Source organism: Armigeres subalbatus, chromosome 1 (genome assembly GCF_024139115.2).
Source record: "Armigeres subalbatus isolate Guangzhou_Male chromosome 1, GZ_Asu_2, whole genome shotgun sequence".
NCBI classification, from domain to species: domain Eukaryota; kingdom Metazoa; phylum Arthropoda; class Insecta; order Diptera; family Culicidae; genus Armigeres; species Armigeres subalbatus.
In genome coordinates this window covers 118,504,935-118,530,953 of record NC_085139.1, presented here as the reverse complement: position 1 = coordinate 118,530,953, position 26,019 = coordinate 118,504,935, and the positions used below count along the sequence as shown (strand labels likewise).

Here is a 26,019-nt window from a genome sequence, read left to right as displayed (position 1 = left end):
CTTGAAAGGTGGCTTCCGAGCCTCTTGAAAGAAGGCTTCCGAGCCTTTTGAAAGGTAGCTTCCGAGCTTCTTGAAAGGTGGCTTCCGAGCCTCTTGAAAGGAGGCTCCCGGGCCTCTTGAAAGGAACCTTCTCAGCCTTTTGAAAGGAGGCTTCCGAGCCTCTTGAAGGGAGGATTCCGACCCTCTTGGCTTCCGAGCCTCTTGAAAGGTGGCTTCCGAGCCTCTTGAAAGGTGGCTTCCGAGCCTTTTGAAAGGTAGCTTCCGAGCCTCTTGAAAGGTGGCTTCCGAGCCTCTTGAAAGGAGGCTCCCGGGCCTCTTGAAAGGAGGCTCCCGGGCCTCTTGAAAGGAACCTTCTCAGCCTTTTGAAAGGAGGCTTCCGAGCACATTAAGTGGAAGCTACTGAGCCCCCTGAAAGAAGGATTTTGAGCATCTTAAGAGGAGGCTTCCATGCTTCCGAGCCTCTTGAAAGGAGGCTTCCGAGCCTCTTGAAAGGAGGCTTCCGAGCCTTTTGAAAGGAGGCTTCCGAGCCTCTTGAAAGGAGGCTTCCGAGCCTCTTGAAAGGAGGCTTCTGAGCCTCTTGAAAGGAGGCTTCTGAGCCTCTTGAAAGGAGGCTTCTGAGCCTCTTGAAAGGAGGCTTCTGAGCCTCTTGAAAGGAGGCTTCTGAGCCTCTTGAAAGGAGGCTTCTGAGCCTCTTGAAAGGAGGCTTGAGCCTCTTGAAAGGAGGCTTCTGAGCCTCTTGAAAGGAGGCTTCTGAGCCTCTTGAAAGGAGGCTTCTGAGCCTCTTGAAAGGAGGCTTCCTGAGCCTCTTGAAAGGAGGCTTCTGAGCCTCTTGAAAGGAGGCTCTGAGCCTCTTGAAAGGAGGCTTCTGAGCCTCTTGAAAGGAGGCTTCTGAGCCTCTTGAAAGGAGGCTTCTGAGCCTCTTGAAAGGAGGCTCTGAGCCTCTTGAAAGGAGGCTTCTGAGCCTCTTGAAAGGAGGCTTCTGAGCCTCTTGAAAGGATGCTTCTGAGCCTCTTGAAAGGAGGCTCTGAGCCTCTTGAAAGGAGGCTTCTGAGCCTCTTGAAAGGAGGCTTCCTGAGCCTCTTGAAAGGAGGCTTCCTGAGCCTCTTGAAAGGAGGCTTCTGAGCCTCTTGAAAGGAGGCTTCCTGAGCCTCTTGCAAGGAGGCTTCTGAGCCTCTTGAAAGGAGGCTTCTGAGCCTCTTGAAAGGAGGCTTCTGAGCCTCTTGAAAGGAGGCTTCCGAGCCTCTTGAAAGGAGGCTTCCGAGCCTCTTGAAAGGAGGCTTCCGAGCCTCTTGAAAGGAGGCTTCCGAGCCTCTTGAAAGGAGGCTTCCGAGCCTCTTGAAAGGAGGCTTCCGAGCCTCTTGAAAGGTAGGCTTCCGAGCCTCTTGAAAGGAGGCTTCCGAGCCTCTTGAAAGAAGGCTTCCGAGTCTCTTGAAAGGGGGCTTCCGAGCCTCTTGAAAGGGGGCTTCCGAGCCTCTTGTAAGGGGGCTTCCGAGCCTCTTGTAAGGGGGCTTCCGAGCCTCTTGTAAGGGGGCTTCCGAGCCTCTTGAAAGGGGGCTTCCGAACCTCTTGAAAGGAGGCTTCCGAGCCTATTGATAGGAGGCTTCCGAGTCTCTTGAAATGAGGCTTCCGAGCCTCTTGAAAGGAGGCTTCCGAGCCTCTTGAAAGGAGGCTTCCGAGCCTCTTGAAAGGAGGCTTCCGAGCCTCTTGAAAGGAGGCTTCTGAGCCTCTTGAAAGGAGGCTTCTGAGCCTCTCGAAAGGAGGCTTCCTGAGCCTCTTGAAAGGATGCTTCCTGAGCCTCTTGATAGGAGGCTTCTGAGTCTCTTGAAATGAGGCTTCTGAGCCTCTTGAAAGGAGGCTTCCTAGCCTCTTGAAAGCAGGCTTCTGAGCCTCTTGAAAGGAGGCTCTGAGCCTCTTGAAAGGAGGCTTCTGAGCCTCTTGAAAGGAGGCTTCTGAGCCTCTTGAAAGGAGGCTCTGAGCCTCTTGAAAGGAGGCTTCCTGAGCCTCTTGAAAGGAGGCTTCTGAGCCTCTTGAAAGGAGGCCTGAGCCTCTTGAAAGGAGGCCTGAGCCTCTTGAAAGGAGGCCTGAGACTCTTGAAAGGAGGCCTGAGCCTCTTGAAAGGAGGCTTCTGAGCCTCTTGAAAGTAGGCTTCTGACCCTCTTGAAAGGAGGCTTCCGTGCTTCTTGAAAGGAAGCTATCGAGCCTCTTGAAAGAAGGATTCCGAGCCTCTTGAAAGAAGGGTTCCGAGCCTCTTGAAGGGAGGCTACCGAGCCTCTTGAAAGGAGGCTTCCGAGCCTCTTGAAAGTAGGCTTCGGAGCCTCTTGAAAGAAGGTTTCCGAGCCTCTCGAAAGGAGGTTTCCGAGCCTCTTGAAAGGAGGCTTCTGAGCCTCTTGAAAGGAGGCTTCTGAGCCTCTTGAAAGGAGGCTACCGAGCCTCTTGAAAGGAGGCTACCGAGCCTCTTGAAAGGAGGCTACCGAGCCTCTTGAAAGGAGGCTACCGAGCCTCTTGAAAGGAGGCTTCCGAGCCTCTTGAAAGGAGGCTTCCGAGCCTCTTGAAAGGAGGCTTCTGAGCCTCTTGAAAGGAGGCTTCTGAGCCTCTTGAAAGGAGGCTTTCGAGCCTCTTTAAAGGAGGCTTCTGAGCCTCTTGAAAGGAGGCTCTGAGCCTCTTGAAAGGAGGCTTCTGAGCCTCTTGAAAGGAGGCTTCCGAGCCTCTTGAAAGGAGGCTTCCGAGCCTCTTGAAAGGAGGCTTCCGAGCCTCTTGAAAGGAGGCTTCCGAGCCTCTTGAAAGGAGGCTTCCGAGCCTCTTGAAAGGAGGCTTCCGAGCCTCTTGAAAGGAGGCTTCCGAGCCTCTTGAAAGGAGGCTTCCAACCCTCTTAAAAGCAAGATTCCGAGCCAATTAAAAAGAGGCTTCCTAGCCTCTTAAAAAGAGGCTTCCTAGCCTCTTAAAAGAAGGCTTCCGAGCCCCTAAAAAGGAGGCTTCCGAGCCTCTTTAAAGGAGGCTTCCGAGCCTCTTAAAAGGAGGCTTCCATGCCTTTTTAAAAGGAGGGATCCGAGCCTTTTAAAAGGAGGGTTCCGAGCCTCTTAAGGAGACTTCCGAGTTTCTTGAAAGGAGGTTTCCACGCTTCTTAAAAGGAAACTTCCGAGCCTCTTGAAAGGAGGCTTCCGAGCCTCTTCGAAGAAGGCTTCCCAGCCTCTTAAAAAGAAGGCTTCCCAGCTGCTTGGAAGGAGGTTTTAGATAAGCGTAGAAGGAGGCTCCTGTAGCGTACGAGGATTTTTCAATCCTCTTGCAACAAAGCAACTGAACTTTTCGAAAAAAGCCTTCATACATCTCAAATGAAGGCTAGAGATTTCACTACAAAAGCATAATCTTAACATGTTATTCAACTTTTTTTTCAATCAGGCAGAGTTGTATTAAAAATTTTCAAAATTAATTCAATCGACGTTTCGTCATCCCTTCTGTGCTCTTTGGGAGGGCAGGATTCAATTAGCTTTGATTTAATGACCACCAAAACAAAGCTTTGAAATAAAAAAAAATGCAATTTTCAAAACTTTATCAATAAGTTTTGCTTGTAATTGTAATACATACATCATTACGAATTTTTGTCCGAGGTACCCTCTGGGGCCAAGGAAGGTACCCCCAGGGTACACGTAACTCAGGTTGAGAACCGCTGTTCTACAATCAAAATCGCAACTCCCATGTAACTGGAGTAAAAAGATGTATTCAAGTAAAACATATTTGACCTAGAATTCTTGAGTCTATTTAGGCTCAGTCTTAAGATTTCTTTTGAAACAATTATCATCAAATTGTTTCAATTTTCTAAGTTTACATTTAACCCTTTTCTTCCCATGGTAGTAGCTGTAGAGCTCTAATCAATGTTGTACCTTCCTAGTTTGGTCGAGTTGTTTCAACAACGAAAAGAAATATTTAGCACATTTCCATGGTTCTATTAAACGTCTTATATGATCAATTTTGTGCGAAAACGGGAAAACTATTGAAAACAATCAAGCAACTATTGATTTACAATCAAAAACTTGTTTTTCGTTTTCTGATAATTTCAGCTATGTCAAATCACTTTTGTTCTAGCATTTTTCTCAAAAGTGATTCCTTCCTATTGAAATCCTATAAGAAAGTCGTGGGAAGGACAGGGTTAAAAGGAAGATGCAATTTTAGAAAACCAAACTGTGTCAAATTTTAGTCTACGTTAACGAATGGCTCTAACTGGTGGACCTTATATGGAAATCGCATCTGATTTCTATGACAGTTCTTCAATCAACTAAACAGATCATCTAACGGGACTAAATTGTTTTAACCCGATCTCAGACTTCGCTGTTCCGTGACAGTCTAACATGCTTTGGATTAAATTTCGACTGCTCAAACATAGACACATCAATCGTTGTCGTTATCCGCTATAATCGACGTCAGGCAAACGAGAAAGTTGCTGCTAGTGTCGTGGTTGCTAGAATGATTGATTTAATGAGGTCTAAAACAGCAGCTTCCCTACCGTTGAAAGACAACCTCGGTTTGCCCAAAAGACCGTGCGTGTGACTCCGGGTGCGATTGATTAGCTCGGCGAAGAAGTAGAAGTAGGAACTTGTTCCCCTTCATTAGCCAGCATCGAGTAACTCATCAACTCCTAGACGACAGAAGATTCGCACTCTTGTTTGTGCCGCGAGGCTGCTGTCGAACCCTCTCTCAGCCCCTTCGCGACCAACGGGCTCTAGTGGTGTCCAAATGGGTCGTGTAAGTTGTCACCGCCGCAGCGATTCAACCAGTTGAGAGAAAGCTAGATGCGGCATGCGGCGGCTTGGCGATGCGTGGAATATAAATAAACAGCGATATTACCGAGAATTACTACAACCGCAGTTAACTGGCGAAGATGCATCGTCGGTCGGGGACCGGCGAATAAGTAGCGAGACCGTCATCACCAGCATGCAGACGGAATGCAAGGGGACGCAGTGCGATGACTCTCGCGATGAAGAGGTCCATCACCGATCGTCCGACAAAATATAAAGCGATGCGTGTTGAGCAAGCTCGTTGGCTGTGGGGAAGACCGGTGGTGGCTGGGGTTATAGAACACGCATGTAGAAATACAAAATACAACGCATCGAAAGAGTATCAAAAAGGAGAACCAAAAAGAAGAGCGTACGCGACGCGTCGCAAGCAGAGAGCGTGCGCTCGGGAGAGCCGTGAGCAGATGCAAAGAAGTGAGGGTGGTGGCTGCGGTGCAGAGGCTCTGGCGGCGAGGTCAACGTACGTAATGGAGTATGCGAGAGTGCGGAACTGTCAGTCGTGCAGCACCAACCTCCACCGTACAAGTGTGTGCGCGGTGGTGTTCTGTGTGCTGTTTTGATGTTGTTGGAGACTCAAGACTGTGGGGTGCGATGTTCTTCCTTGAATGAGGCGAACTCCTTTCCAAAATGTGCAAAGCTGCTTAAAACGGAGCAACGACTGTGTCGAGGCTGCCCCTCAAATCGACCTCACCTACCGACTACATTTCGCACCGTCGTTCTTATAAGTAATGCTGGACGCGTCTGAACTTACCTGAGTATAACACCAATTTTCTGCAACCGGTGTGTTGACCTCTGGCAAAGGGGGTGATGGCACTCGGCTAACTGCCATTGTGCTGCTGGAAGAGTGCAGGTTGGAGGTGACCCTAGCCGTCTGCCCCGCCGGACAGTCACTCACTACCGGCAATCTAAAAAAAAGGTAAAAAAAAGAAACATTATGTTAGAAATTTTGATTCATGAATCATAATTTGAAGCATTTTGTGCCCCCACTATAGTAAAGAACCTAGGGAGGATTCATGCATGACGTTGCAGCAAAGAGACCTCCCTCGGGTGCTCGACCCACAGCCACAGGACCACCAAAGTAGAAGATCTCCGTGGCTAATCATTTATTGACAGACTTTTATGAATCGTAGGGAGCGGAAAAAACCGACAGCTGCTTTCCCAATCCCGAGAGACTGGAGGCGAGCAAAGGATCATCGTTTGGCCCGATGATATGAGAAGACAAGAAAGAAAACCAATTCTTTAATGTTTTGCCTGTCCTTCTGACGGCTCGTTTCATTTCCATCCACATTCATATTGGCTGCTGCTGTAGCTCGGCTGGGGCCACAACCAAAATCATACATTTTTTTTTATTTTATTGATTTTGGAGAGTTGAAGGCTGTTTGCATTAGAAACAACATCAAGGTTGTGAGAGCAACTCGAAATAATTTATTAGCGCTTAGAGAGGATGCCCTTGGTCAGAACGATTTAGACGGCAACGGTGTCGAGTATCTGTTTCAATGAATCAGGTCAACGTCCTTGAACCCTTCAACCTAGCCGCGTGAACGTAATTAATGTAGTTTCTAGTTTCCGTACCTCACAGTGTAATAGCTAAGCCAACTGGAATCGTCAGCGGACGTCATCTAGACAACAGTTGCGACAACACGTGCAATCTACAACAACGGTGCGACGACATGTGAGAACTTGTGAATCCGTGCGTGAATTAAGCTCTTGCCATCTATCACCCTGTTCTTCTGTTCCCCTGGTTTCACCGTATCTTAAACTACACTCGCTCAAACTCTCTCACTCTACGTCTTCTCTTCGTTTTTTCTTCCTCCACCTCCTTCTTCGTTACTTCTCTGACACGGTTTCACTGTTTTCCTACCACCTCAAACCACTGGTGATTGCCGTTGCCGATGATGTTGGCTGTTGCTGCCGTTGGTGGTGACCCTTATTAAATGACACAGAAACTGGCTTCGAAGAGGGGCAAACATATAATATTTCCTCTTCAGTCGAACACATTGACACCCAGCACTGAACCCCCGCACATCACACGAATCTGTACTTTCCCAAGAAATCGCTCTTTTCACCGCAAGTATCTTCCATCAACACATTCACTATGCATGCACTACAGCACCGTAGACTATACCAGTTTAACTTCAAACATGCAGTTCACCGCTTTACTCCGCCGCGTGCGAACACTTCTGACTGCAGAAATCGTTTTGCCAAAACCGAGATCTCGGACCGTCGCCAACCGCACGTACAATTTTGTTTCTTGATAAAGCAAATAAAACCAAATGTAGTAATAAAAAACCTGAAGAGGAAGTCACCCCAAAAAACGCCGAGAACCGACCGACGAGAAAACGGGGCCGAGTATTTTGTATGTCGAAGCGCGCACACCAACACCTCAAGACTGCCTCTGGTCGACGTTGAGCAGGTTTGCGTTGGCCTGCCACTGCTGCCATCCATAGCAGATCACAGGCAAGCTGACCAATTCTCTCTCTCTCACGCGTTCTCTCTCCATTATCGCCGCACATTTTATGCTCTCGCTCCTCCACGCATGGCACGTTAGACACGGGTGCTCTTGAGAGCTTTGCGATATTTACACAACAGGCGTACTAGCTAAATGGATTTAACATTACATTATTACTACCGTCACTGTTTAATTAATGAAAGGTGACTTCCTATCGATCAAAACAGTCTAATTATAAGCTTTTTCTGTAGCATACGAGATTTGTGACGAATCTTTAGAGTGTGTACCATACGAAACAGTAGTGCCGCTCTCGCCAGCTCTTTCTGTTCTCTTACACACGCTTCGCACACGTTTATCGTGAATTGTAACGTTCTCTTTAGGTTCTCGCTAACACACTGATGTGCACCCCCATCATCGTAAACCGTCATCATCATTACCACCGTCTCATCTTAACCGTCATCGCAATACATATGGATTAATTTGGCTAAACGTTCTAACGCCCACCCGTTCCTATCACGGCAATCAATCACCGTCGCCATTGCCCGTGGTGCGCTGGAGCTCATCCATTCATTGGGCAGCCAGCCCGTGTGACTAGCGACGCGCAGACAACAGGTGATCGACTACCGCTACTCCATCGCATCGATAGGGCAAGGTGACTCCGCTCAATTGTACCCATCGGTGCGAGCATTGTATTAGCACGTTCATACATCGCTAATGATAATAAATTTGCTTGTGGCGTTCCTTTACGTTCTAGCTGTGGGACGTGAAATAATTTGTCGGTTAACACAACCCGAAAAGATATACAAAAGTATCAACGGTCATGAAAGGGGATTTCCATCGAGTTACTACTTTTGCTTGTCTAGTCGTTAAATGATTTGAATGTTTCCAAGATATCTATGAGGCAAAATACACAGCAAATACTATTAGATATTCAACACCATGTAAAAATGGATATTCAATTGAATAATCGTGGTAATTCTTTCCAACCAAATCATCTCCCTTTTTATGAATTGAATATTCTACGAATTTTATCTGAGCCAATCCGCCTACTTGGTGGGTCCAAAATGAAATGCAATTGTTTGTTGGGTCTCACAATGAAATGGAGATACATAGATTGCCAGCTAGGAGTTGATGAGATGTACCACAGGCGTTTATTTATTAATAATATGTGAATAAAACAACAGTCTGTCTTAGCATATTTTTTATTGTCTTCTTCTTCTAGGATTTTGCAAACTTATTGATTATGGTAGTTAGTGTTATGAGAGAACTATTCGCATTTTCATGACAAATTCATCTTATTTTGAAACAAAGAAACGCATCACCAATTTTATTGATCCTTAAATGTTACACTAGATGTACTTCCAAGGTTATTGAAAACTTTCAATGCCAACAATATGGATGAATTTATATATTGTGTAACTAGCCCAGAGAAGCCCTCATCAAAAATTTCATCAAAAGTTCCAAAATATAAGAAAAAAAATATGGAAAAAACAACTTAATTTTATTTAAGAAAAATCGGTTATACAGTAATATCCCGATTTTATCACCCCCCGGGGGAATTTTGGGGTGATAAAACAGGGTATGTGACGTAATTGAAAAATAAAAATATTTTCAATTTTTTAATTTGTTTCACAAACATGAATCATTTTATGCCTTGGAAAGGCCAAATACGTGAACGGTACCCTTTATTTCTTGTTGAAATTGCTTATAGAATATTTCCCAGGTACTCATAAGTCGTTCGTAATAAACTACCGATGGTGAAAGTTATTTCATGAAAATCAATGTTGTTTGTGGTATTATTTACGAAAATAAAAAGTATGACAAAAAATTTTGGGGTGGCAAAATCGGGTCGAAAACGTGATAAAATCGGTGGTACACAAAATCGGGGGTAAACAAAATTGGGGAGTGGCAAAATCGGGTCAACACTGTAATTACAAAAACTCAGATTATTCCACCTAGCGGTGATGATGCCTTCTCGTGCATCGTAAAAATGTATTGAAAAAATCACATAAGAAAGGTAAAAAAAGCACTTTAGGATAATAGATCGTATTTTTTTTATCATTTCGCATTAATTACTACGCATTGCCACCATTTTCTAAAAAAATCGATTTTGAAACTTTTTTTATCAAGGGGGGACCCTTGGGAAAAAACAATGATTTTTCAACAATTCCGAAATGCATTTTCCGATAGGGCGATTTTCAATAGCAAACAATGGGACCGCATTCCCCGTCGAATACAACTTGTGTGAATTAATCGGGTAATGCTAATTTCCAAAAAGTGTGTCTACAAAATTTGTACACACACACATACATACACACAAACAGACATCACCTCGGTTCGTCGAGCTGAGTCGATCAGTATACAACAGTGTGGGTCTCCGAGCCTTTTATCAAAAGTTCATTTTTGGAGTAATCCTATTATAGTCTTTCGGTACAACTTTGTATTACGAGAGAAACAATATTGACAATTCAATGACAAAAACGTTAAAAATTTCGTCAAAAAATCGAACATTTAACAAAAAATTTCATTAAAGAATTCCAAAACTTTTCAAAAACCACAAAACTTTATGTACTTATTGTTTTTAAAGTTCAAAAAATATAAGTGAGCGAAATTTTAATAAAATTTCTAAATTTGTGCCAGTATATTCCAAACATTTCTTAAAAAAAAATCAGAAAATTTCATTAAAAATCCAAAAACTTCCATTTTTGCCGAAAGTTTTCTGACGAGTAGTTTTTTTTTGGTTGAAATTTTGCGCATAGTTTTTTTCTTGACTACAAAACTCAATTTGCATCATTGCACTATGGTCCAGGATACAGATTTACGCAGAAAGATGCATTTTACGCCAAAGCTATATTTTTTAGAAAAAAGTGTTGTTCTACAAAATTGTTCGAAATAGTAAGGCCATCATTATGATGCTACCAATAAATTATTTCTTGAAATACTGACATGTTATGTACTACAAAGTTGTAGTGCGGCTTATTCCAATAAATTTGGCTAAAAAAGCTTTTTCTGTAGCTTTTAAGTTGGCTGATTTAGAGCAATTTTACCTAATTGGATTAGGGTGTATCTTGTTTTAGATTTCTTGAAAAAGTCGTCTTCGGGTGATTTTTAGAGCTCAAAAAAGATGCAACTTTTTTCATTTTTTATGTTAATGGCCTATTTTTTGGTAGCACCATAATGATGGCTTTACTATTTCTAACAACTTTGTAGAACAAGTTTTCGCGTAAAACTGTATCCTGGACCATAGTGCATTGGTTCGCCATTTTGACCTTTGAAAAGAACCTAATATAAAACAATTTGTAGGGTAAGGGAGGTATTTTGGACCACTTTAGGAGATGGCCGAACTATTTTTCGAATAAAAGTTAGAATTTGACATAGTTCTTGATCAATTCCCTATGCAACTAAAAAGTGGTGAATGCTAGGTAGGATTTGTAGGTAAAAATGTTGTAAATCCCACCGAAAGAACCAAACTATCATAAATTCTGAAGATATGTTAGATTTTATTTTGGGCCACCTGTTTTTATTTCGGATAACCCATTGAACATATTTTGGACCACTCGAATAATTTTGTATTGCTTGCAAAGTTATGTTACTATTAGATTAAATTAGAGATCTCCAGCATTTTCGGCATTTTTATCTTTGTTAATCCTTGTTAAGTCCTTGATAAGCACTCAAATGCTTAGAACAATATCTACTAGCTAAGGGTATTGAAACTAATAACAATGTCAGTACCACTCGGTACAGCATCATTAATGCAAAACAAACGTGCGGCACATGGCCTGGTCACTCCTACCCTGCCATATTTTTATGTAGTTTACCAGATCTGATTTGCGTCATTGATAGTAGTGGGTTGCCCGGTTCTTCCTTGCTCCTTGCACATACTTTTTCTAAACGAAACATAATCGTAGAACGCGGAACTCTGTTGCATTGGCAAGCAGCACGGACGGAGAGCTCTAGCAAAGATTGGTTCTTGTCATGGAGCTTTTTAAAAAACTATTTTCGTATGGAAATAATGAAAACAATTACTTGTAGGTTTAATTTAAAAAGAAGATATGTCGAAAATATGTTCGATTCAATGAAAAATGAACCTATTTTGGACATGCCTTAAAATATTGTTTTTAACTTACAATGCTCGAGATATGAAACTGCTTCAATTAGGTTTCAATAAGTCAACAACATCATTCGCATGTTTTAAATCTATGTACAAATAAACTTACAGCTTTTGAAAGTTGACTTCTTGGTTTTGGTCCAATCCAGCCGGAATGGGTAAATGCGTAAAAATATTCTTAATAATTGCTATATTTTATAAAAAACAAAACCTTATGGATAGTTTTTTTGCAGTAAAAATTAAATGTTGCATGTTTTATTTAGTTTTGTGTGATATAAATGCAAAATTCAGCTAGGTGGTCCAAAATATGAGCCCGGCCTAAAATACAGCCGGTACCCTATGTTTCCAAGAAGAGTTTAACTCGAAAACGGTTTGCCCATCGTTTTTGCATTTTCGGTCACGTTTTTGTAAGGAACAGGGCTATTCGAAAAATATACACCAAGTCTGACAAACCGTTACGGTTCATACAAACAAATTAAATTATCCATACAAATTTATGAAAGACTCCCATGCGGATTTTGTTTTGGATCGTTTTTGACCTTTGGAGTATGGATGGATTTAATGGAACATTGAATTGATCCCTTGAAAATTCTACGAAAAATCTAAGAAAAATCAGACGATATTTGAACTGTTATGAAAATTGAGAAGAACCAAGAAATTGATGAAATCTACTCGCCTAAAAAGCGACCCTAGTGTACGTTTCTTATATAAAAAATAGGGGAGGAAGCTCGGTTGTGGGCTTCTTTTTGTCTTTGGTCTATAACTTTGGTCCTACTTGATCATATGCCGACATTTTATTGACAATTTCGCATATTCGACGTTCTTGGACATTTCAACTTTGTGGTTCGGTTGTAGGCACCCTTAAAAACTCGGCAAAAAATAAAGAAGAAAGAATCAAAACCACCTAGATTTAAAGAAAAGGAATAATTTGTTTATTCTAATAGCCAGGAGGCACTAAAAAATTCAGATCAATCCACCTAGCAGTGATCATGCCTTTCTCGTGCATTAGGGAGGATATTGAAAACAAACCTTCCTAAATGTGAAGAATGTGAAGAAAAAAAAACTCAAATTTTGATGGCAATTGATATTGATCCTCAAAATAGATTAAATTTACAGTATAAATACGCATTGGAACTAATGTTTTTAATTTAATCACTTTAATTTATGATACGTTGAAAAAGATAAAAAAAAAACTATCGTATTGCATTTCTTGTAAAAAAATTGATTTGTTTGTAGTTCAATGTAGAGATGTCTATTTGGTTTGATATTGAACACAAAACATCTTGTTACTATAGCAAACAAATGACGGTTGTCAGAATGACAGCATCTGTTATCTGTCAAAAGATACGTAGCGGTGCCCATAACCGAACGGTGCCAACCGAACCTCTTCCCCTATACTTGGTTCAAAATAAAACTAAAAAACCCTGATTAATCCACCTAGCGGTGATGATGCCTTTCTCGCTCGTTCAAATTGGTTGACAAACATATTAGAAAAGTCTAATATAACACTAAATAGATCTTATTTTTCAAATTTGTTTATGGCAGCCCTTACTTTGTACCGTTAAATGCACAAAAACGATCCATAAATAACATCAGAATGTTCCATAAAACGCTACCTCAAATCCAAAAAATAGCTCAGGCTTATCCATAAAGAATAATTTTAAGATCCATAACTAAGCATAACTAAGCTAAAAAAAAATATATCAAATAATTGTAAAATAAGTATGTACCTTTAAACATGATCAAGAAAAACAATATCATTCCTGCTATTTTCCCATGAACGTATGACAAATGATCCATAAATGTTTGGAAAATTATTCATAGAAAACTACATTTAATAAAAAAAAAATACAATTTTGCGCAATTTTTATCGTGATTATGATCCATAACTTCGGTGATATGATCCATAATTTTGGTCAATTGACAAACTTTTTCTGTTTTGAAGTCAGAATCCAGCTTAGGCTTCTGGCACCTTCTGAAATAGTATGATTCTTCATCATATAGATAAGAATTCATTTTTTGCTGATGAGCAGTTCCGCTTTTGTCAATGCCATTTAACCACTTTTCAATTAAGATTTACGATTTTGATCCGACTTAATAAAGTCTTAGAAGAATTCTACTAGGGTTGCTTTTCTTCATATAGAGAGCATTTCGGCATTTCTCAGCTTCTCCCACATAATCCGAGTGCTATTTGAAATCTTCAAACAGATATGTTGTCGCAATGAATGGGTTTCCAATTAATTGGTCTCGTGAAGTCCAAGATTTAGGATTCATGTATAGCATGAATTAATTAACTATCAAAAACACAGAAGGTATGCAAACGAAAAGGTACGATTATAGTTAGTTAAAATTTATAGAACATCAAAACCATTTACTAAAATAAATTGTTTTATTTTCAAACTAATTGTTAGCCCAGCCATGTTTTACATATACTGTGCCAATATGAATTATTTGCTGCAACGCCAGGAAGAATGCATTACAGTGAATTCAAATCAAATGTTGAAATTGATTCTGAAGTTGCTTCCATGCACACCAAAACATTATGAATATTAGGTGACATATCTGACATCTGACATTATGACACAAAAGCACATGACGTAAACTCAATCGTATATGTTTTTCAACGTCAGATGATTTAAATATGCCACGGAACCTAAACACAGCCACAGGTGCGTTGCCGCACGAATGTACAAGCAACCGATGATCAGTGCAAATTGAGTATAACCTGTTATACTTCGATCATCACGTATCTAAGAAGCGGAGAGAGCCAAGGGGTAACGCTTTAGGCTGTCACTCAGCGGGTCTATGTTCGATGCTCATCCTGACTCTCTTTTGTTTAATGTTAAATTTAAACATTTTTTAGTTAATACCAATAAATTTTATTCATTTTTTTTCCATAGCTCAATACCAAATTTTTAAAACGACTTATCTGCATTTTTTAAACAAAGATTAAAACATCGATTTGTCAAGTCTGAGAGACGAGAGCACTCCCATGCAATCCAACACCACCAACAGCTAGCCGAAGTATTTACCTATATGTTAGACACACAAGGATGTTATCGATCATTTAGTAATCTGCGTTCGATCATTTAGTAGTTTGTCTATAACTCATTCCAGAGGCTGAATTCCAAAATGTGTTATACGGTGGACTTCTGATGCGAAGGTTTTTCTATATATCTGCCTAATATATCGATGTTTCAATTCCACCATTGAAGGAGTTACAGTGTTAGTTGCAGTGACTTATACCAAATGATAACAAAATTCCAATCATTCAGTATAAGCTACTGCTACTAGCTCTATAGCTCTATTACCAGTATAATTGAAACATCGAACTGTTAGGCAGAGTTGTAGATAAACCTTTGAATTAGCAGTCCACCATACTACACATTTTGAAATCTAGCCTCTGGAATGTGTTATTGACAAACTACTAAATGATTGAACGCTGATTACTAAATGATCGAAAACATCCTTGTAGTGTAGATATGTAGCCTACATGGCTTTTAATCGAAATAATGAAACTTTCATGTTACCAATCTAAGAGAAAATTAATTTTCGAACCCGAAAAATCAAACTATTTTCGGCTAAAATGTGTTTTAACGTTTTAATTATCATTTTAAAATTGACGCCCTACATCCCTTGCCGAGTGAAATAAAAAAGCATCATCCGGCCCCCATTTTGTTTACTTATACTGACTAATAATAACTAATAAAAAAATAATGTTATTAACAGTATAAGTTATTACAAGCTAGTGTTTCATCTCTGTTATTAATTAAATTAATACAATAAACTGTAGGACAGAGCTGTCGAAAAATATTCGCACCAGAAGTCCACCATAAAACACGTTTTGAAATTTAACCTCTGGAATGAGTCATCGAGAAACTAAATGATCGAATTTAGATTACTACATGATCCAAAACATGTTTGGATTGTAGAAAAGTTTGGATACATTTTCATTGACTTGCAAGAATGAAAAATTTTCTCCGAATCCTTCCGAAACTCAGATTCTCCCACATAATCCCAGTGCTATTTGAAATCTTCAAACAGATATGTTGTCACTATATGAATGTTACAATTAATTGGTCTAGCGAAGTCCAAGATTTAGGACTCATGTATAGCATGAATTAATTAACTTTCAAAAACCACACAGAAGGTATGCAAGCGAAAAGGTAGGAATAATACTAAATTAATATTTATAGAAAATCAAAACCATTTACTAAAATAATTTGTTTTATTTACAAACTAATTGTTAGACCATCCATGTTTTACATATACTGTGCCAATATGGATTGGATTGGTGGATTCAAATTAAATATTGAAATTGATGTTGCTTCCCTGCACACCAAAACACTATGAATATTAGGTGACTTATCTGAATGAATTGACACAAAAGCACATGACGTAAACTCAATCGTATATGTTTTTCAACGTCAGATGATTTAAATATGCCACGGAACCTAAACACAGCAGCCGGTGCGTTGCCGCACGAATGCACAAGCAGCAGATGATCAGTGCAAATTGCGTATAACCTGTTATACTTCGATCACCAATCTTTCAAGAAGTAAAGATAGCTGAGGGGTAACGTTCTAGGCTCTCACTCAGAGAGTCTTATGATCAACGCTCGTTCGGCTCTATTCTTTTTTTTTTCAAAAACATATTTTCTAGTATAATACCAATGAACTTTAAACAATTTTTATTTTCTATAACTCAATACCAAATTTTTAAAACGAATTCTCTGCGTTTGTAAACAAAGATTAGAACATCGATTCGTCAAATCTAAGGCTACATCATCAGGCTACATATCTACACATGTTGTTTAATCGAAATAATTAGACTTTCGTGTTGCCAATCTAAAAGTGGCAGTGCGAGTTGGCTCTTGTTTCGGACGGCGGGACGATCGCGCGATTTGCCGAAATTTTGTGTTTTGCATTGCGCGGCCGGTAATAAAGTTAACCAGTTCAGTGCGTGTTGGCTCTTGTTTCGGACGGCAGAACAATCGCGCGATTTGCCGAAATTTTGTGTTTTGCATTGCGCGGCCGGTAATAAAGTTAATTAGTGCAGTGCGTGTTGGCTCTTGTTTCGGACGGCGGAACGATCGCGCGGTTTGCCGAAATTTTGTGTTTTGCATTGCGCGGCCGGTAATAAAGTTAATTAGTTCAGTGCGAGTTGGCTCTTGTTTCGGACGGCAGAACGATCACGCGATTTGCCGAAATTTTGTGTTTTGCATTGCGCGGTCGGTAATAAAGTTAATTAGTGCAGTGCGAGTTGGCTCTTGTTTCGGACGGCGGAACGATCGCGCGATTTGCCGAAATTTTGTGTTTTGTTTTGTTTTTCCTTAGGACGGTTCGTAAGTAAATTGATGAATATATTTTATTATTTTTACAGCATATACTGTTATTGACAAACGCTCTATATTGTCGAATAGAGCTCCCTATTATTCACCTTTCCCACTAACACAAATTTTCCTTCCCGAGACATCTATGAAGGTAGTAAGGGTTCCCTGCATCTTCACTAGTAGATGTTGAACTAACATTCCTTCCCTTCCTTCCGTGATTGTAAGGACGTGGCCAGGTATACAACTGCTACTGTATAGGAAAAGGTACTAATCCCAAGTACCAATTTGCGACAATATACAGTAGATTGCTCAATTGAGCATTGTATAGCCACCCACGATTTGTACAATCACATATGCTAGGCTATGCTTTCGTGTTGCCAATCTAAAAGTAAATTAAATTTCGAACCTGAAAAATCCAACTATTTTCGGTTAAAATGTGTTTTAACGTTTTAACAACCATTTTAAAATTGACGTCTTATATCCCTTGCCGGGTGAAATAAAAAGGCATCATCCGGCCCCCATTTTGTTTACTCGCTTTCGTCAGGGCCATGCGGTGTGTTGGTGATGCTTCCTTCTGCGATATTCATCCGACGGCAAGCGAATGAAGCGAATGCAGTGCCGTTCGCTTCCGCCGAATTGTGCTTGCATAGCGTCCTCACGCACATCAGCTGCGCTCCCATACGCTGATTGAACGCCGCTGATCGAACTCGTATGTAGGGTATGCGAGCGCATGATAGCAAAATAATAGAAAAAATGGGCCTGATTACGTTTAGTAAAGAGAAACGTTATTAATTATTGAACACATTTCTTTTCGTTAAAGGTTACCCAAATAAACACTTATAAGGCGATCATGGCCTCAGTGGAGACAATGGGGTCTTAATAATATTGTTCATCATTGCATTACTTAACGTTTGCTTTACTTGAAGCGACACGTTGTAATTGTGCCATTATGAATATTAATTGAAAACAATAATTTCTCCAACAAATTGGTTTTCCTACCTATATACTGCCGCCGCAAGCGTAACTGTTCCATATTTTCTTCCATGCAAAATCAATATTGGACGATTACGCTTGCGACGGCAGTATAGTGGAGCTCATTTTACCTCCAAGAAATTTAGATTAATTATTAAGACGAAATGAATCCAATTTCATTTCTAGCAAATTCAAAGTTTGTCTATTTGTTAATGCATTAAAACTATCAATTTCGAATTATCAAATATATATTTTCTTTCATTGATTCAATAATACTTCCAATATTGGCACCGTTACCCTAGCAGAGTGAACTCTGTGGCTTTGAAAAGAAATGCACACATACTAATTTGATAAATACTGTACGACTTCGGTTTACTCATACCATGTGTGTTCCGATAGTTTTGTGGTATGGCAAGCGCCTTCCACCCCAGAGGTCAGACGTTCGAATCTAGGTGTATTCAGTTGAGAACATTTTGCTATTTTTTTTATACGCATTTTTGGCCATAACTCCGGATTGCGATGAGCTATTGATCTAATTTCCAATAGCAAACTATGGGACTGAATTCCGCGCTGTCTGCAACTTGTTGTGTGCAAATCGCACAATGGGAAGTTAAAAAAAGTGTGTCTACAAAATGTGTACACATACACACATACACACACACACACACATACATACATACACACATACAGACATCACCTCAATTCGTCGAGCTGAGTCGATCGGTATATAAAAATCGGTCCTCCGGGCCTCCTATCAAAATTTTGTTTTTGAAGCAATATTATAGCCTTTACGTACACTTAGTGTACGAGAAAGGCAAAAAGCATAAAAAAAATGCTCAGTTTTTTTTGGTGACACATACAATACTGCTCCACTTGTATTAACAAATCTTCAAAGAGCCATGAATTCCAAAGAAAAGGTACCGTAATAACATTTCGGAGCCGAAATTTTTAATTTAATTTCTATTTCACTGAATTGCTTTGCGAAGTTTATGCCGCGCGATCATGTCTTGTACACAACCCTTCAGATTTTATGATTTTATTTTATTTTATTTTGGGGGCCGTCCAGAAACCACGTGGTCATATATGGGGGGAGGGGGGTTTGGAAAATGACCACGATAAGCCACATGGGGGGAGGGGGGGGTGTTGCTCTCGAACCACGTGGTTTTTTTTTACACGAACAACTTTTGATGAATAACAATAGCGGTGTAAAAAATACAAATCATTAAAATTCAATGATTTAATCATTAAACGCAAAGCGCATCTGAGGCCCGATGCCCACGTAGCGTCTTTTCAACGCTGCGTGTACACGGTGTTAAAAGGACGCATGTGTGCATCGGGAAAAGCGGTAACGCAGCGTCGCCGCACCGATGCACACCTGCGTTTTTTCAACGCCACGTGCACGCAGCGTTGAAAAAACGCTACTCAGCGTTAAAAAGACGTAGGTGTGCATCGAGAAAAATTGATAACGCAGCGTCGGTCGCAACGCCGATGCATATCTGCATTATTTGATATATCTTAGCCTAAGATCCTATATCCATACAAAAATAAACGAAAAAACAGGTTGCCATTCAGTCTCAATTTCCACAAAAAAATTTTGGAAAGGAAAAATGGAAAAATATTTTTTTTAAATTCCCCCGCAGATGGTTTTTGGCATCATGCCGCCGACACTTTTGCATCAGCGGACTGCAGCTACAATTTTGAAAAATGTTCATGTTTTTACAATAATCCAAGAAAAAATCTTAAGAAGAAAAATTCAAAAGAATTTCTTGTGGAAAAATCAAGTAAAGAAATTTCCCGTAAAAACTTTGACATTACTTTATACAATCCTGATAATCCTGAATTTTTTTTGAACAATTCTCTCTGAAAAATTTAGCTTGGAAATTTTGCTACAAATTGATAATAAAAAAAACAAAACATCTCCAGTGTAAATTCCGAAAAATTAATGTATTTCTTCGATAAGTTCTTCCGAATCTTCACCAGAAATTCTTCTTCATTTACAAAAGTAGTTTTTCGAACATTTTAAGGAGTGCACTTCAAAATGTTCAGTCTTCAGTTAGCCTTGCGAGGATTGCCAATCCTGAGATGACGAGTTCGATTCTCGTTCCTGTCTAGGATGTTTTCGGGTGGGAAACATTCTCGACACCCTAGGTATAGTGTATCCATCGTGCTTGCTATACAAGATATATAATCGTGCAATGGCTGGCATATAAAAGCTTTCAATTTATAACTGAGGAAATGCTTATAGAATATACTAAGTTTAAAAGCAGACCAACTTCCAGTTGGAATATGGAGCCAATGCCACATGAAACACTTTGATATTTCCGTTGATTTTTTTTTTCAATTTTGGAATTTTGAAATGAAAATTTTTCGGAATAACTTTTTAAGCTCTTTGTGAATTCTATCACATTTTTTTTAATTTTCCAAGTATTTTTTATTCGAGGCATTATTTAGAATTTCCACGGAAGAGTCTATGCATTATCTTCAAAAAATTCTTTGGATTTTCAAAGTATAAATCTTTAAAATTCTCAAGGTTCATGTTTTTTTAATTTGAACCAGAAATCATACCAAAATTTCATCGGGAATTCATTCTTCTTCGGGATGTCATTTTGATTTCTTTGTAGGTTTAGCTAAACATTGCTTTAAATTTTTACCATGCAAAGATGCACAGGAAATGGTTTAGAAAGTTTAAGGAATTTTCACATTAGAAAATCTTTAAAATTTTGATTTATTTTTAAAGGAATTCCTACTGGAAATGCTGCAAAAGTACAACCTTTTTATTTCCACTTGTAAAAAAACTTCGGAATTTCCTCGGGAATTGGTGTTTCAAATGAACTTTTTTCGATTTTCTACTGGAAAATCTTAGGAATTTTCATCGGAAATATTTTGGCATATTCCGAATAATTTCTTTTGGAAAATAAAAAAACTGCTGAAAGTTTCTAAGAATTTCTTTTGGAAAACGAAAAAAACCCCATAGGAAATTTAGAAGAATTTCCTTTGAAGATTCATTAAAGTTGCCCAGGATTTTGAAAATTCACAAAATTCTAGTAGTGCGCATGAAAAAGGTAATGAAGCTTGCATTTAAAAAATCAACATGAAATTCTAGATAAATGCTTTTTAAATTCATAAAAGGGTCTTAGAACTAAGGAGATTCCTGCGATATGAAAAAAAAGTGGCAGTGTTCCAGAAAAGACACTCCAATTCCTAAATAAATCTAGGCTAAAAAATTATAACACTAATAACGAATGAAATTGAATTCCAAAACAAATCTCAACCCTTTCAGGAATGATGGGTCATATATGCCCAGCGTTTAAGATTGTCTATAAAATCACAAAAGAGTGCTAGGCCGCCATTTTCTTTAGTATAATTGTTCATCTAGATATTGGCTTCACAGAAAAAATATGGGAGCTCAAATTTGACTGACCATGAAAGCTCAGATATCCGAAACATTCGAAAGATTTCGATTCTAAGAGCATGTAAATAAAGTTTAAATGTTTGAATCATTCTGTATAGATGGGTGGTCAGATAAGATGGGCCATCCTGAACGTTAAGCCAGTGATTAATATTCAGGAATACGAGATGCTCAAGGTACTTCAAAATGGTCTCAAGTTCTGCCCACGAATCTACCAGATCAATCAAAATTTGCAATGTTCTCATCATCGGTATATATCCAATCCGATGAAATAAGCATATGATTCTAATTTCCATTAACATGAGATCCAAGAGACAAGGTACCTAATATTATATCAACATCAAGTTGCACAATGACAATGACTAGGATTGTTCGCAAACTGTTTGAACTGGACTTGAATGATCAAGTAGTTCAAACATTACGACTTCCAGGTCGTTTTGTATAAGCTAAAAAGTCTGTAGTAGCTTGTATAAATAATAATTGAAGTCATATCAACCCAATGGACCTACTGGGATATTATATCATACATCATTCATAAGTTGGTTAATTGGATAAATCGAATGATCCGAACTCCAAAATAATAATTGGCCTATAATACATTCATTCGCTTATGAAAGGACCATTGATTGAAGCATATTCGAGATGTGGAATAGAAGTTCCTTGGGAAATTATTCGAAAGAACCATCAGAGTGACCGAGAAAATATTTATAGTATGGCATCATTGGCTTCTACGAGTCGATATCAAAATTTCAATGAAGAATTATAAATTTTGAGAGAGCCAGCTCTGGATTGAAAATCTCTTTAGTAGAGAAAAAATAGAAATGCTACTCAAAAGAAACAACAGTAGGAGGTTTTATTTGCATCTCTAAGATTACATATTAACTTTATGATTCTCTGATAAACTTTTCGTTGTAGCTCAGATTCTTCGCTGAGGTTAATATCTTAAGAATTTACAGTAGCTCCAGAGCTATGGAAGGTCCCAAATACTCTAAGGAATCTATAGGGATATTCAGTGATGAACTTTATAGTTATTTAAAAAAAAACACTAATAAAAAATTTAAAAAAAAATTAAAGGTATGAGAATTTTTTGGAAAATTTCTAAACCATTATAAATTTTTCTCGAAATTTTAATAAGATTTTCGCGAGTCCACATTTTTTTGTACCCTCCTGATGCATTGGAGGTGTGCGAGTTCTAGATATCCTAATACCTGATACACATTACAACATGATAACATCATCAAAATTTTCGACTTCATGAAAATTTATAATTTCCATGCTGGGTTTAGTTTGATTTTGAATCAATTGAAATTGTCCATCTTCAAAATTGATCGGATTAACCATATGTTTTAGTTACATACGGTTTTTTTTTAATTTTTGTACTGGAAAAAAAACCACGTGGTCATAGGGGGGGGAGGGGGGGTCTGCCAATTGACCACGATAAGCCACATGGGGGGAGGGGGGGGTTAAAAATCTTCAAAAATATGACCACGTGGTTTCTGGATGGCCCCTTGGATACGACTGCATTCATTATGCTTCGAAGGAAATTCCTCTCAAATTAACACTCTTTTGTATAAAACACGACCCTGACACCCTGCCCGAGCAAAGTCTGAAAACATAATGAGAGCATATAGAAAACATATTTTGATTTTGACATCAAATTGAAATCATAATTTGTTTTCAAATATGAATCATCATGATTGATTACATATTTTGATCTCATTTTGTTGTAGATTTCTAAATTGTATGATCTAACATCAAACTGTGTACTTATTTTGTTATCGGAACCAAAAAGATATCAAATTAAGTAATCATATTCGGCGATTTCACAACATCAAAACGACTTATCGTTTTGCTCTCGAGCTTTGCTTTGTACTACCATAAAGAGTTTGAGTGGGCTTCGTGGCCGTGTGGTTAGCGACATCAATCGTCTAGACGCATGGGCTGTGGAGTGTGGGTTCGATTCCCGCCCCGGTAAGGAGAAAACTTTTCGTAAAAGCGAAAAAATCTCCACTGGTCCACTGGTTGTTGTGTGAATGTCCTGTCCGTTGTCTCATGCTAGATGTTCCCGGGCAGAAGTCATGAACAGAATAACAAAACATGATATGGACTTGATTGATATAAGAGATAAAAGAACAGGCAATAATATCAAAAATTTGCACTGAAATATCATTTGAATATCAAGATTTGCTATGGATAAGAACAAACTAATGGCACATGATATTGATCACTTCTTACAAATAGCATAACTTGATCTCCTCATGATATTTTAGTGCAAAATATAGATATTGTCGTCTGATATTTTATCTCTTATATCAATCATATCAATATCTCATTTTGCTATCTTATCAACATTTGATATTAATGAGCTATTTTCGTCTACTCGGGTTAAGTGTTCAGTCTGTGCGACCTCTGGTCGAAGACGGTGATTCAGTCATTAAAATATTGCGAGGAGAGAAAAAACTAATTTTGCGGAACAACAAAGATGAAGAAGACTAAGCGTGGGAAACCCCACATGGTGGTGTGCACTGTTCGAAAATTGTTGATATTTCGTGATTTTGAGATAATTTGAGATATATGATGAAATGCTTTAAAAGTATTATATTTTTTTTCAAAAATGTCTACATTTACATCTCGTACAAATAGTAATTTGACGTTTGCGGAACTCGATTCGATTTTGTCAAACTTCTCGCAATAACATGATCTGGTTCACCATGGCCACGGACGGTAACTCAATACCGTCCGCTGCCATTGAGCAAAAACAAAAACATGTGTTTTGATTATTGTTTGTTTTGGTTCAATCTGAATATTTTAATCATAGAAATTATGTTATTTTATGATGAACAATAGGGTAAAGTGCCCGATAGTGGACCCCCAACCAATAGTGGACCCTCTAGCCATTTTGCATTATTACAGCACAATGTTAACATTTTGCTATGAAATTCAATCGGGAGAACCTACCTTACAGTCCTATGATTTGATTACATGCATTGGAAATGCTATGGAAAGTAAAATTAAATGATTTTTTACAATTCCATAAAAAATAAACACGAGAGTGTCCATTATAGGAATATTTTGGGGGGTCCATAATAGGGAAGAAGAACGTCCCGAAACGGAACATAAAAATCAAATGAAGTGTCGACTATAGGGAAGCAAATTCCTATTATGGACCCCCAGGGGGTCTACTATAGGGCGAATTCAGTCAGACTTTAAAATGTTAATTTCAACGAATAACGTCGTGTATTTGAGTGTTTTATGTATGTATCGTGAAGAGGAGATGCAGGACTTGGTATTAGATGTCAAGCAGAATTAATATGTTGAAAATTTCTACTCTTTATGACAAAAAGAGCAAAATTTCGCTACTAGGGGGTCCACTATTGGGCATTTTACCCTAATACACTTTCGAAACAAACTGACTCAACAGGTGCAATCAAGCGCTACAAGAATTCAATTTTTGTAACTAATTTCCTCGCTCCGGATGTATTGCATATTCATTAAGACTACCAAATGTCATATGAATCAATACAATAAACATAATTGGTATTATATTCATTATTTATATGCAAATTCGATATAAATGTATCACAGAACAATTTTGATAAATTGCAGTTGCTTATAAACATGCTATTTTTGTGCAGTGCTTCGCAGCACTCATGCTTGACATGACTTGTTGAGGATGTTTGCTATGCTGAGAAGTGTCTCTTGCCATGGGGTTGGTTTAAAATTCTGATCAATACGAATTAATTTACTGCAGCGTCTACCTCCGCCGCACGCTTGTGATTCCGCTACCGACGACATCGTAACGATTGAACTTTCAGTTGTCGTCTAGTGATTGTGTTTTGTACATACTTTTTACTCTCAGATCAACTTTATTTTGTATAAAATTGTGGATCTGAAAAGAATAGATTTATTTCCAATTAAGTGCATTTGCAATCTAATTTTCTTCAGTCACCATGGGAATAAATTTAATGCAGTGTCTTTCAGTGTCGACGCGCGCTTGTGATTCCAATACAAACGCCAACATTTTGCCATCGTAAAGCGATTGTCCTTTGTACTACGAAGAAAATGTTACTTAGGCCACGAGTATTTACTTTTTTTTGGATTAGGGTTCAAGTAGAAAAAATTGAATAATAATAAAGATAAAATCTGAACCAACATTTGAAAAGGGCGTAACAATCAAAATTAAATCCTTCTGATTCATCGTCTACATATAGAGTTATATACAGGGTGTTCAATAAGTTCGAATATAAATGTTTGATCATTGTGTTTGTATGGCCAATGTACATATTCTGCATTAGTATTGGTGTCAACGTTAGTGCTATATAAACGCTGACGGATGTGTGTGGTGTTGACATTCTGTTACTTGTTTGTTTATTATGCGCGTTGAAAAATGTATTGGGGCATCGTAAATAGCCGTTTTTAATGGTGAAAATCATTGTGGCGTATCATAAAACTGAGGTTTTGGGGACGATTGCGATGCGGTTTTGGGGACGGAAAATGCGATTTAAGCCTAATGTGTGGACAATTTCATCGACTTTTGGACAAAATTTTGCGACCTCCCAGCTTCCGGGATTTGAACCCTCTTAACATTATTGTTTGGTCCTTTATTATGATAAAGCTGTACGAATACAAGGTCAGCAACTTCGACCAGTTCAAGAATTAATTCTCAAAATCTGGAACGAAATGCCCATGCAGATTGTGCGTGCCCCTTGCGAAGGGTTTTAGAAACGTTTGAAGCTCGTGAAAAAGTACAAAATAGAGGTCATTCCACAAGAAATGTTACAAACGTTCCTTATAAACAATACTTTCAATGGAATGGAACCGGTAGAAGAAATAATTTTGAAGAAAAAAAGGAAGAAGAAAGTCTATTTCGATCATTAGTCCCTTTTGACCTTCTGTCCCTTTTGATGTTTTATCCTTTTGTCCCTAACTCGTGCATTTTAATGTGGTTTACACAGCTGTGCA

General features: G+C 38.9%; 1 protein-coding gene across 4 annotated transcripts in view; it reads right to left on the bottom strand.

The window, feature by feature from the left end:
• The window catches only part of LOC134205031 (protein roadkill), a 551,615-nt gene that overhangs the window by 117,024 nt on the left and 408,572 nt on the right, over window positions 1–26,019 (bottom strand). For 2 of the 4 annotated variants that reach the window (XM_062679895.1, XM_062679896.1), the window contains exons 1-2: window positions 6,360–7,185; window positions 5,539–5,692 (exon numbers count right to left, since the gene is read on the bottom strand). In XM_062679895.1, coding sequence (XP_062535879.1) covers window positions 5,539–5,692; window positions 6,360–6,406 — 201 coding nt within the window. In that variant the 5' untranslated portion in view covers window positions 6,407–7,185. Of the gene's footprint in view, window positions 1–5,538; window positions 5,693–6,359; window positions 7,186–26,019 lie in introns of those variants that run through there. The other 2 variants (XM_062679898.1, XM_062679897.1) reach the window with 1 other exon arrangement.